We start from the raw sequence: 14,342 nt of genomic DNA, 5'->3' as shown, positions 1-14,342 counted from the left end.
ATTTGCTCTCAAAGCTGATCTTTTGACACCTCAATCTGGGCAGTTTCGCAGATTTGTCACCTAAAAGGAATGGCTCAGGTGTGGGAATTTCCCTTACACCAACGGAAGTGAAGATAAAAGCAAAGAATTCATTTAGCTTCTCAACAATGGCATTGTCTTTTGTGAGTGGTCCTTTAGCACCTAAATTGTCAGGGGGTACCACTGATTGTTTAGCAGGATTTCTGCTCCCGCTCTACTTACACGTTTTGCTGTTAGTTTATGTCTTTTTCTATTTACTCTTCAAGTTCTTTTTTAGCCGGCCTAATTATACTTTTACACTTGACTCACCAGAGTTTATACTCCATTTTCCTCAGTAAGATTTGGCTTCCATTTTTTTAAAGAATGTCTTTTTTTGTCTGTAAGGGTGCAGTTACACTGCAGAGCTATTGGGATACTGGAAAGATGCAGAAATAGCTATTGTGTGCCTGTTGAAGCAGCCCATTATTTCAAAATCTATTTTGAAATAACAGGTGGCTTATTCCGACATCTCAGTAACCCTTGTTCTACGAGGGTTAAGGGATATTTCGGAATTGCAAGTTATTTTGAAATGTGGCTATATGTAGACAACACCAAATTATGAAATAAACTATGCAATTTGCATAGCACAAATTGTGTAGCTTATTTCAAGCTAAGGGTGCTGTGTAGCTACACTTTGCCTGTTTTTACTGTTTAACCAGAGTTTAAAGCTAGAAAAAAACCATTGGAATCATCTAGTCCAGTGGTTCTCAAACTTTTGTTCTCATGACCCAGCTGAAGAAAATTGTTGATGTCCATGAACCAACATAATTTATCTTTTGAGTAGCTTGTAGGGTGTGGGGTGGGGCTGAGGGATTTGGAGTGTGGAAAAGTGCTGTCCATTGAGGCAGGTGGCTGGGCTGTAAGTGCTGGTGTGAAAAGCTCAGGATGTGGGAAGGATTTCTGGGCTGAGGGTGCAAGACCTAGCATAGGGCCAGGGACGAGGGCGTCAAGGTTGGGTGTGGGAGCTCAGGACTGCAGCAGGGTATTAAGACACCAGTTTACCTCCAGCCATTCCCAGTCAATGCCACAGCAAAGTTGCCAAAGCAGGCTTAGTATCTGTCCTGACACTGTGCCCCAGAAGTGGCCAGCTCCCTAGGTAGAGGTGCATGCCTTTGTGGCTGTTGCCCGCAAGCACTGCCAGGAACCACATTTATATGGTGCCACACTTTCGGCACATGATAGCATAAATTATATTTCTGGATGTGCAGGAATATCTGTTCTTGATCTTATAACTCACTTGGTTAGGTCCATTGATGGTATCAGCAGAGTGACTATGTGGACAAAGGTGGCAACGGGGTTTGTTACAAGGGAAGGTACCAGGGTTGGTATTAGTGTGGTATGTCCTGTGGTTGTTGGGAAGAATAATCTTGAGGTTAGGTGGTTGTCTATAGGAGACTATGGGTCTGTCTCCCAGAGCCTCTTGGAGTTTAGTATCCTGTTCCAGTATAGGCTGTAGTTTATTGATAATGTGCTGGCCAGGTTTAAGTTGGGGGCTGTAGGTGAGGACAAGTGGTGTTCTACTGTTGGTTTTCTTGGGTCTGTCTTGAAGTATATGGTTTCTAGGTATTCATTTGGCTCTTTCAATTTGCTTTTTTATTTCTCCGGGTGGGTAGTTGAGGTTTATAAATGTTTGGTAGAGATCCTGAAGTTTCTGGTCTCTGTCAGTTGGATTAGAGCAGATGCGGTTGTATCGAAGGGCTTGGCTATGGATCGTATGGCATGTTCTGGATGGGAGCTGGAGGCATGTAAGTAACTGTATGAGTCAGTGGGTTTGCTGTAGAGAGTGGTGTTTAATTTTCCATTGCTGATTTTCATGTGTTCATTTTTTTTAAATTGTATCGTTGTTAGTCTTTAAAGTGCTACATAGTCCTGTTTTTTGTTTCAGCTGCACCAGACTAACACGGCTATATTTCTATCACTATTTAACAAAACATCTAGTAAGCAAGAAGGCTGACTGGTTTAAGAAAGATCTGGATAAGAATTAGGCCAATCGTCATAGGGAAGCATTTTTCTGAAAATAAATGGTAATATGATTCAACTGAGGAAGTAATCTGACCATCTACTATCTAAAGTGGTTTACAGTCTTGTACTTTGCCTATATAATCTATTGTTTCCTGATCCATCCTTAAAAAGCCTTGATGCACTGGAAGATTTAGAGGTATTAGCTCACTAGCATTATTGCTTTTAACAAAAGTGTACCCAGACACTAAACTGGTAAATGCCACATAATGCTTGAAATAAAAGCATAGCAATAGGACATTCAACCCAGTAAAAGGCAAAAAGTAAGACCATTTCTGTCTGAAAGGAGCTTAGAGTCTAGACAAAACACAACAGGAAAATCACTATTTGTGTGTATAAAATAGAGCTGGCTTGTCTATCTTTGTTCATGAAAATGGAGAAAATAAGCAAAATCATAATTAGTGCAAAATAAATTAGGTATAATGTTTAATAATCAGTAACAGATTTTCTTAAAATCTTTAAAACGACTTTGCTTTGAAAGTCTGGAGAGTCAAAGTGCTTATGAAAGTGTACTCAGTATTGTTTTAAAGTTCTATACTAACACATTTACCTGGCATTGCTCTGGTCCTTAATTATGTGTATGCACTTTCCCCTAGCCCTACTGACAGTGACAAAGTGAAACAGCTAGCAACGTCCTAGTATGAATGGGAGTCTAGGGAGCTTTAGCCCCCTCCACTCTTCCTAAAGGGAAGCTGGGGGGGATGACAGGGTCAGGGCTAGGGCAGTCCTGAACAGAGAGGAATGCGCTCCCGGCCAACCCCTTTCACCTGCCTGGCGATTGTCTCTTTTCTGAATGGTTTTATCAGAAGAAATCCCATTCCAGGCACATACCATTACCCTGGCACAATCAAACCCTTACCTTGCTTTAAGCCAGGGATGAGAAATGTTTTTGGGGGTCAGCGGCCACTGACCCACAGAAAAAAAAAGTCACCCAAGAAAAAAACAAAAAACCCCAAACGCTTATTGATGTGGCCCCCCGACAGAAGCTAAAAGACTCTCCATATTCCCTGCACACACCAGAGCCTAGGGGTCCCCTAGAGGTCCCCCCTGCAGTGGGACTGGAGCGCCAATGCAGGCTTCCCAATGCTGGGGGCTGGATCCAGGGAAGCTGGTAGCCACATCCAGCCACCAGGCCCTTGGTTAACCATCCCTGCTTTAAGTAATGAGAAAAGGAATCTGAATTTGGTGGTCCTAGCTCTTACTGTTTAGGAGGAGTTCTTGAACAGACAAACTCTCTCAAATATATAATAGATAAAATTCTAAACCTGCAGCCCAGCGCTTTTGATAAGATTCAGTGGCTAAGGAGTGCAAACTTTCATTTACATCTTCCCCTTCCCCTAGCCTTAAGGTTGTAAAGAATCTCCTCCTTAGGCCATGTCCACACAAGGAGCACTTTGCTAATATACTATGCTGGCAAAGGACTCCTAGTATGGACACAGTTATTCCAGCAAAGCTATTTGGATCAGAAAAACAAAACCATCCCCCACTAAGTGAAACACACTATGCTGGTAAAAGCACAGCTTTTATACTGGAGATTTTATGGTGGTAAAACTGCATTTATACTGGAGACTTCTGCCAGCACACTATACTGAACAAGGAATCACAGCTCTTCACATCCAAAAGTAGCTACTCACAGAAGCCTGTAATATAGACATAGCTTAAAATATTTGCTAGCCAGTGTGAACTTTGGAGCCATTTATACTTGGAAATGGTACCACTATAACTATGTTAGGATGGAATTTTTCATACCAGTGCAAGACACCACTACACCTGTATAAAACCATTTAATGAGGGTTCAGTGAGTCCCTCTCATACACAGGAATAGTTATAATGGTATAAAACTCATTTATACCAGCATAGCTACACTTGCACTAGGGAGGTTTGTACCATTTTATCCACAGCCACATAACTATACAGGTAGAGAGGAAGTAGGACTCTTTAGGGTAGAAGAGATCTTTGATTTTGGCAGAATGAAGCAGCTGAGAGATGTGAACTGTTTGAACATCTTTTAAAGAGATGTTTGTTGTGAAGCTTAATGAAAAAAAACACTTCTAGGGCCAAAAACTGTCAACTTAAGATGCACAACTGTGTGTGATGTAAACATAGGCACAATAAACATAGGCACCCTGCACACCACTCCACATCATTCTCCTTACCTCATATCTTAAATGTGACAGACAAGCAACAAGAAACTCCAATCTCACTGATACTAATGTTATGGCAGTGAAGTTACACTGATTTAAGTGAATACAGAAATGCTTAGCTAATGCAGAAAAGCCATATTCAATCCTAAATTGTTGTTTAACTCTACTATTGTAACCAGTGGCAGATCGTAGTAGATTGCGAGTAGTCAGTTGTTAAGATGTGTAGCTATAGCTAACAAAATAAAAAGGATATTAGTTCCTTTCCATAAAATGAATTTATACTGGAGTTAGTGTCGTTAATTTCCATTGCAAGCATTTTCCATTATTAAACCAAGAGACAGAAAGCAGTGGAATTGCAGTCCCCAGGGCAACAAGCACTAAGTGTTTGATACAGTGAAATGCTGATCATGAGTGAGTTAAAGACACCGAGCCCCTAATTCCAGAAAGCATCCAATCTCTGTGAAGCAGCAACTGCAGTTGGAGAATTTTTAGTTTGCCTACCTATGAAATTCTGACATTATGCAACCTGGTACCATGATGAATAGATTACATTTTGAAGTGACTTCATCGACTGCTAAACCAAATTAAAAGAGGGGAAAAACGTTTACTAAAATATGTATCTTTATTCAAATAAGGTTTATGTACTTCACTTCCAAAACAGATGGACAACCTTTTCAGTGTTACAGTAATTGATACACCAATACAAGTCAGTATCTCAAACAGGAAACAGTCAATTTAAAGAACAATGATTTTGCGTTTTGCTTGAAGGGCTTGGATAACTATTTAGTTACTGTACTCTTCACCATGGTGTTTAAATTCTCCTTCCATTTCCAAATTTAATTTGATAAGCCACCTATCATGCAATGCTCAAGTCTAAGACTCTGACCAGGCTGATTTGCCCCTCAAACTGTTAAAATTAGATTCCAAGTTCTCTCATCTCTGTACACCTCAATTGCTATTTGAGAAAAGCACGTGTGCTTGCACACAACATTGCAACACTTAGTGGCACTTATGAAACAGTATTTTGGCTAACAAAGGTCTTACAAAAAACCTATAATTTAAAAGTCATGATAGGAATAAGAGTAAGGTCAGGTAATTACCAAGATGTTTTATAGTTTCCACCCCTTAACAAGTAGCAAGGATAGCTTATGAATTACTGTTTTCACCACTAGAATTAGTAGCTTAGAAAGATCATTCCCTTTTGAAAATTACATGTTTTGGTCCTTCTGTTTCCACAGAAGTTAATGGCAAAATGCCACTATATCCTATGGGATCAGGTTCATCAGCAGTATAAACACACTTTCATTTAACATGGCGTAGATGTAATTTTAGACAGTGAGCTAGTTCAAAAATTGCACACAGTGACCCCAGTGTTTTCCTCTTCCCAACAGAAGATACAATTCCACTGGTTGCTTCAACATTTTAATTTTCAAATTGAAAAAAATAATCATTGAAAGTCACAAAATGGAGAAACAAGAATGTATTACTTAGAAGATGTTTAAGAGCTGTACATCATTTTACCAAATGTATTCTGGAAAGTTAGGGCCATGAGATCTATTCTTTCATCATAAGTAGTATCATGACAGATAAATAGTTTGAGAGAGAGGAGATTTTGTTTGACCAAGTACCAGCACCAGAGCAGAAAAAAATAATACTGTACATTGTTGGAAAGATAATGAACTACAAGAGTCTGATAAAACACTGTCATTTTCTTAATTAATTTAGTTTAACGCAAGGCATCTGTAAATACTTGTTGGTGTGAGAGAAGAGGGCAGTTTAATTGCTGCCGTGTGTTAGTCTACTTTTTTAAAGACAAATTAATGTCAGAACCCTTTTATCTATCTAGTTTGGGACAGTAGTTTCTCCTATCGGTACAGCAAAAAAGCTTTCCCATAATTTAAGTAAATTTATAAACTATACCATTTACAGTGTATCACATTCTTCACTTATCCAAATAGATGTGGGAGGGATCTAATTACACTTCACTGGTATAGAATAGACATCCATATGTATAGGATAGTTTAATTTTTAAGTAACAAAAATATATTGCATAGATTTCTTCTCTCCAAAATCTCAGGCACAATACTAACAAATGCTTCTTCGTGACATTGAACTCGACAGCATGTGTTGCTTTCTCCAAAGGAGTCAAAATTGCATACATTAAGTTCTGGACAATTTCTGCAGGTATCAAGACAAACAAATTCTGTAATTAAAAATAAACCGTTCCAATGTCCATTTTTCAACATGTGCCTTGCAGAAATTTGGAAATAGTTTTAGCTCTGTAGGAGAGTTATTTGAGAACAGGTTACTATGGATATGTAAACAAAGTAGAGTGAATCCTTTTCTTATTACTAATTTGAGCATCTGTTCCATTCCCTCCTGTCCCCGAATGCAATGTTCACATAATAGACAATATTAAGCAATCTTCAAATCCAACAGACTGAACATTTAGTTAATTTACACAATACTGGTTCAATAATTGTTGCAGGACTTAACAGCAAAACATGGGTTGTGAGGAAGTAGTTAAGGTGCACACAAAAACTCCTGGTTTTCAATGTTTACTATGTAAAATATTAACTTGGTGCCCACTGTGGTATTTGTATTAGGTTCATGACATAACTTATAAAACAAAGGCATAGGGCAATCTAAATATGCCCTTATCTCAACTGAAGTTTAAAGAAATAGCCTCATTATTATTTCTTTGTTGGAAAGGTTCCATTAAATACTTCACAAAACTATGGTAAGTCATGAAACTACTATAATCCTAACACTCCTCACACAACTGCTTAAAAGACCTCTACATTATTAGAAGATATTTCTTTCTCCATTGTCTCAAAAGAGACAAGCCATTGTTTGCTTGTTCTTAATAGAAAGCCTTTGTTCTACACTTCAGCTGCCACTAGTCAGATTGTTATTAAGGCCTTTGTCTTTCAGGGTCCATACATGACACAGTTATTTCTACAAACTCCTGTGAAATTTAGATCTACAAGTCTCTAATTGCCAAACTGAAATCCAAATGGCAAACAGAATACTTATAACATTTTTTCTTCACTCCAATTTAGAGGAATGTAGTTTTTTTATTTAAAAGAAGTCTCGTGTGTCAGAATGCTTAAATGTATATTTCTGCCCCAATTCTTGATGATGGAAATTTATTGATAGCTCATGGTCAGTCCCAGTATTTACCAGAAACCATTAAAAAAACCCGAGGCCCACAGTTTTCAATTGTACTTGCGCCATTGCTCTAAGGTCTGTTTTTAACCACAATATTAACATTTTAAACAAGAACTTATTTTGTTTAGCAAAAATTCAATAATTTACAATATTGAAGCATTTTAAAGACTAGAATTTCCCTCATTTACAGACTTATGTAATATTCTGTGCATACATACTGCAAAAGCACATACACACAACAGGAATAGGTCATCAAAAGAACTTTTTGGCTGCTGCTTCTTGCTGACTCCTTAAGAAAAAAAAAAAGGAATGCTCATAAAACTGATTTCATTAAGTAATAAAGCTACTGTTATGTAAGCACTATTTTCTTCCAATAAAGCTCAATAATATTGCAAGCATGACATTATCCAACTGGTTAAAAGAACATTCAACCAAAATGTAGGTTTTATAAAAAACAAAACCCATCCTCTTTTCTAAAATCCCACATTTTAGAAAAGCCCCAATTTATAGAAGTGTTTGAAGTGATGCATTGTGAGAAAGTTTAATAGTTAAAAAGAGCCTCATGCCATATTTGAGATTACCCATGTAGAACTGTGTTAAGGGTTATTACACTGAAGAGGAAGCTGACTATGATTTTCATGTGTCAGCCTGGAATAGAAAATAGATAGTGTGTGCTAATATATAAAAAAATATTTTAACAATCTAACATAATACAAGTTTGTTTTCAAAACAATGATTACTATGATCATGTCACTTAAACTTGTACTTAATATTACAAATTCCTAAAGACATCTATCAATCTTTTTAAGAGTAACTTACCTATACATGATATAACCAATGAATAACACTGTCTGAACGGCTACAAACATGAAGAAGTGAGTTGTAGATAGGCATGATGGAAATGGTGGCAATTCTGGACACTTTGGTTTCTCATTTGATGGCTAGAAAGCAAAAATTTGTTAAGATAATTGAGTCGGCATCTTTCTGCATTTTTAAAACTGCTATTTTAAAAAGAACAAAGTTTTCAAAAGAAAGCTGTATATCCATGTTTACAGAAAGAACAGGAGAAAAGGAGGACTGTGTGGCAGGAGATTCAAGAGGTAACTTCATATTAATTTTTGTGTCTGAGACCTGAATGGACTGAAGGCTGGGAGTGCAAGGATGTATTTTTAGTTATATGACATGACAATTTTTAAAAATTGTTTCTTGCAGGACTCATAAGCCATTTGAGCTCAAGGATGAGAAGGGGCAAAATCTAATGTGGACTGTAGTTGGGGAAGTGTTGAATGCCTGAGCCGTATAAACACTCTCCATGTGAAAGCACATGGACATGCTTGGACGGGGGCAGCTGGGAAGTCCGCAGATGTTATTACTGAAACACATGCAGAAGTCAGTTATTTATCATCTCAGAAACTGGTGAGAATAAAAATCATGTGCCATTGTTAGAGGAACACAGCAGGTTGTGGGACAAAAAGTTGCTGACTTTTTCTTTCACTTTTCCAGAAGTTCAAGGCACTTTTGCTTTGTAAATACAAAAGTTAAATATAGTATGACCAAAAAATAACTGAGATGCATTCACACTCAGTTACATTAGATGGACAAATTGGAAGTTACTTGAATCAATGTTCCCAGCTTACAAGGAAAACACTCCATTAAAAAAAATAAACACACCAAGATTGAGTGATCCCACAGGTTATAAATTTCAGGTTAATTAAAAGAATAATACTAATGCAACTAATAAGCAGTATTTGACAGCAACTGCCAAGAAACTTCTTACAGCTGGGGTTTTTAAAATTACTGCCACTCTTGCTTTGTAAGTATGATAAAAATGGTGTATGTGCCCTTATGCACATAATAAATCTTTATAATAAAAGGTTTTTGCTAATTATTATTAGTTATGACAATTACTGTCGGTGCTCTTCATACAATTTGAAAAAAATCTAGTGTTTAATTTGAGTGTGTAATTACAACAAACACGGAGAACTGTGCATACTCAGTTGTGTATATAACTGACTACTTACATGAATGAAAGAATTGTATGCACATTATAAATGTGATTCCTAATTAAGGAAGTGGTTAAATTTATGCCCTTTCATGCTTACCTTATCAAAATACTGATCATATAGTTAAGGCAAAACAGTTTTAGTAGAGAAGCTTAATGAAAGATTGTTCAGTAAATTACATGCGGACTTTTCGCCAACATTTGACTAATAGCCATATGCTGAATTTTTGCAGTCATTCTTTATACAAGAATACGAATTACCATATTTCGCTGTACTAAATGCTCAATGTCCCTCTTTACTACATGAAGATGTTCTTTGATATCATTGAAGTGCTGAGTTGTTTCATAGACTCCTCCTGCAGACCCAGGGTGTTGAATTCCACTGACCAACCTCAGACTGTCAACCATGGAATTTCTGAAAACAAAAATACCGCTTGTTTCAGCATAAGACAATTTCATAAAGGTTCCTTCTTGAATACATGCTATATTTATAACCTATTAAGATTAGTTTCAATTTAACATTTTACAAACAAAGGTCGGACACTTTTTTTTTTTTTTACTGCTTCCATGAATCTGTGAAGAAGCACTTACTTTTCAAAGTAACTCTTTTAAAAATGTACTCAGAGAAAAATCTCAATTTTGATAGTTATAGTAAAAGGAACATCAGCTCTGTGATGAATATTCTTTTACTAAGCACCTGCTTTGGCTTATTTTTTGATGAAGTCCCAAACAAATGTTTTGAATCTCTGGATCTGACCAAGGCTTTAGGATAAACATGGTATAATGCCATCTTTTAAAGAAACTAAAAGCTGTTCCTCCCAAAAAATAATGCAGTCATGTAAGAAATAAAGAAGAGGCTTTAGGGATAAGAAAAGATTTAGGGTCATCCATGTTCCATGATTACCTTTCATATGAGAAACTCATTTCCATATATACTGCTGTAATACTTAATACTGTTTTCATATGAATTCATTTTGTTATTACAACAAATCAAATTAAATCCACAAAAAAGTTGAAACTCCATAACTGGTACTGTTGGAGATCTAAACTAATCAATGAATAGAACATGCATGTTCTTCTATCAATATGTTTGTATAATTATTCCCTATTGCTATGCTTCTTTTCAGATGCAAAGAGGATTATAGTCTACAGCTAAAACATTTATCATGTGAATGCTAATCCCTTCATTGTTAACGGAATAATCAAAATTTGTGTCTTGGATTTAATTTACTTTAAACTTTCCATTGTTTCAGACAAGACAGCTAGACAACTTTCTGTATGTTTTGAAGAGTTAGGGCTTTACAGTTTGGCTCAACTTCCGCCAATGTATACAATTCCACATACCAGAAAGAACTGTTAAGCCATTTTCATACAAAATTCAGAACCTTATTACAATTTATTATTTCTGAAATTCTGTAAAAGAAAAAAAAATGTCAAAGTATAAGCATCCAAAATTTGAACAGAAATTATCAGATTGCGTGTGGTAAAATAGTCATTTACAGACATTTACTTATAAAAAAATCTAATCCTTCCAAGCCTAAATAAGACTTTGAATGTGACACAAACTTTATATGTAAGTAAGATTAGTGAACTTTTTATCCAATGTCCCTGCTCCCCAGTTTTCTTTTATCATCACAATTAGAAGTAAATTTGTGGCCTTTGTTTGAATTACTTCTGTAAATCTTTGCTCTAAAACAGACTGCATATATTTAGGAAATAATGTTGCTTATTAATCTAAGCTATGGTGACCATTACCTAAGAATTGTTGTTTATAATTATATCTGTACAAATACACTTCAATGATTTTTACAATCATTTCAGTCTATTATATATAAAATGACTTTACAAGAGTGGATGTTCGACATCTAAAATCAACAACTGACTTCTAGCATGAAAAATACATGCTGGGATAAGATTAGAAAAGAAATTAACTATGATCCATTTTTGTTATTAAAACATGATATTAAGTTCTCTAAATAAATGTGGGCCATGTCAAATTTAAATTATGTTGTTCCTTCAAAAGACAACATGTTGATTGTTGCTATTGTCTATGCTGGCAAAGATTCTTCTGTAATCAGATGATTAAGAAATCTACAAATCTTGACAAGAAAATTACTTTGACAATAAGTCCTTTTCCTCCAGGGATGACCAGTAAAGCAGCAGTGGGCTGTTCATTTTTGTTATTTCCTTATCTATAGCATAAGACACTTCTTTAATCTAAGCAGAAAATATTAAGATGTTACGCAAATGCATACCTAGTAAGTAGTCACTGAAAGGACAGACTACCCAATGTTAACAAGAAAATTTAATTTGCCGGCTTGGCATAAAGATTGGTCAAGAATATTAAAATAAAAGCTTCCCTTGAAGAACAAGAGTGAAAATGTAAGTATTCTAATCTTCATTCTAGAAAAAACCTGACCTACTTAAATGAATTACAAGACTTCTCTGTTGAACTATTAATACTGGCAAAATATAATTGTGTATAATTCTAGCATAAAGTTGCTTGCAAAATTTTTACAAAAGATAAAGGTTTTAACTTCTGTGAATACAAAGTTAAAGTAATTACATTATACAATTGTGAAGCACTTGGAATACAACGTATAAACATGCCTTTCAGAAAATTCCCAATATTAAAATCAATTAATCTTATTAATACTTAAGCTAAAAGCTACTACCAAAGAACTTACAGCCGCCCCTGAGTTTCGAACGGTCGACTTATGACCATTCGCAGTTACGACCGAAGCTGTCGTAAATGGTGGACTCTGAGTTATGAACACGATCCGCGCTTACGAACATTAACTCTATGGGGTCCGACTTACGAACGAACTGAGTTATGACCAATTGCTTGGTCCGTAACCAGTTCGTAAGTCGGGAAGAGGCTGTATGTGATAATTTCTGTTTGCAAAAGGTTGAAGTAAGAATAGATATGTGCCAATATGCAACTGAGAAGAGATTTTTAAATATACATTATTTTGGTCTCTCTCAATCTCACCTGTTGAAGTGGTCCCCTTTTTATAAATAGTTCTTGGAGTAGGGATTTGAACCAGGGTCCCTTATATCCCAGGTATGCTAACAGGCTACAGAGTAAGTCTCACTCTTTTCCCAGCCCAGAGACAATAGTAATTCATGACATTGAACAGACCCTAGACCAGTGAAAGACAGAACGACTGTAACACAGGTGTTAGATCACTCACTCAAGATGTAGGAGACCTAAGTTCAAGCCCCTACCTCACTTATTTAAAAAAAAAAATAAAAAGCAGAACTTCAACAGGGCAGACTGAGAAAGGTACATACCAAAATATGACATAAATCCAGTGGTTATGGCGCTGCCCCGGTTTGGGAGATCCAGTTTTAAATCCCTTCTCCACATCAGGCAAAGAGGGAGAAATAGAACCTGGGTCTCCCAAATCCCAAGTGAGCACCTTACTTGCTGGGATAAAAATTACGAAAAAGGTGGTTATTCTCCTGTCATTTTCTGAAGCTAGTTCTCCATTTTTGACATCTTATTTTGAAATTTTTATGGCTTGATTTTTTTGGTTCACTGAAAACTATTAAGTCAAACTCACCATACAGTCACAAGTAGTTTTGGGTTGAACTCAACAACATTTTTCAAAAAAATACCAATTTTCCAAGATCTTTTTGCCCTGCTCTCCCTCTAACATCATTTATTTTGCTATATAACACTCTTTGGTGTGCTAATTGATAAATTCATTCTATACAACAATTTGCCACATAAGTTTATCATTTTAGAAATGTATATAAACAAGTTAAATGAATCCTCTGCATGTGTCTTTGGAACTGCTATACATGCTGAGTTGCACAATACATCTATTTTGAAGTGCAGTTACTGAAATACAAATATTTTTTCTAGCTGCAAGATTGTTAAACACATCTTCCACCAAAACCCAGGAGATAAGAAACATGTTACTACAATGACATGACACATAAAGAACTCGATACATTTGAAGTTATAGTTAACAATTCTGTATTTAATGTGCAGCATGGCACCAGATACGGTATGGTAGAACACTATAGTTAGAGCAAATTACCATGGATAATATTTTCCTAACTTTTTGCATTGAAAGCATTAGATTTTTTCCTTATATAGGGTTTCTTTGTAATTTAGGCTAGAATTTTCAAGAGGGCCCCATACACAAAACTGGAGCCAGGTTTATATTACTTTATATTACTGATAGAAATTGGGACTGGATGAGAGGCTGTATAAATTGCTCTGTTCTATTCAATCCCTCTGAAGCATCTGGCCACTGCTGGAAGACATGATACTAGCCTATATAGACCACTGTTCTAACCCAGTATGACCATTTTTATGTTCTTAAATAGCAGCAATAAAAAATGATACAATATTAATAGTGTGAACAAAAAGTCTATTTGCAGAGGACACATCTACACAGCAGTGTTCTGAAATAACAACAGCTGGTATTCTGAAATAACAATGCAAGCATCTATACAATTAGCCCATTTCAAAATAATTTTGAAACAACTGGTGGCTTATTTTGGTGTTTGTAAGTCTCATTGCATGAGGAATAACGCCTCTTCTGAATTAGCTATATTGGAATAGCAGTAGTGTAGACACTCCACTGCTACTATCTGAAAATAGCTCCTCTCTTTGGCCATTGAAAGTAATTACTCCTCTGTGCTTCCTGGGCTCAAGTGTGTCCACATTAGGGAAGTCTGCCTCAGACTAATTTTCAGGCTTCCCTGTAGTGTAGACGTGCCATTTCGAAATAAGCTATTTCAGAATATTTCTTCTGGAATAGCTTATTCCAAAATAATCGTGCAGTGTAGACGTAGCCATAATGTTCAGAGCCAAAATGAAGAGGCTTATAGGATTGGAGCAATATCAACCAAATAAAAAGTTACCTGCATTTCAATAAACTTCTAATATAGAACTACCAATTAAACAAAATCTGTCTGAATTTCAACCTACT

General features: G+C 36.1%; 1 protein-coding gene across 1 annotated transcript in view; it reads right to left on the bottom strand.

Moving 5' to 3' along the window:
• Positions 1-4,819: 4,819 nt before the first annotated feature.
• Positions 4,820-14,342, bottom strand: part of LMAN1 (lectin, mannose binding 1) — a 30,359-nt gene continuing 20,836 nt past the window's right edge. Inside the window, exons 11-13 of the mRNA XM_014570235.3 lie at positions 9,655-9,808; positions 8,211-8,332; positions 4,820-7,680 (exon numbers count right to left, since the gene is read on the bottom strand). Coding sequence (XP_014425721.2) covers positions 7,644-7,680; positions 8,211-8,332; positions 9,655-9,808 — 313 coding nt within the window. The 3' untranslated portion in view covers positions 4,820-7,643. The remainder of the gene's footprint in view (positions 7,681-8,210; positions 8,333-9,654; positions 9,809-14,342) is intronic.

This window comes from Pelodiscus sinensis, chromosome 6 (assembly GCF_052426305.1).
Source record: "Pelodiscus sinensis isolate ZL-2025 chromosome 6, ASM5242630v1, whole genome shotgun sequence".
Taxonomy (NCBI): Eukaryota; Metazoa; Chordata; order Testudines; family Trionychidae; genus Pelodiscus; species Pelodiscus sinensis.
The sequence above is the reverse complement of the archived record's forward strand: the minus strand, read 5'-3'. Positions and strand labels throughout refer to the sequence as shown.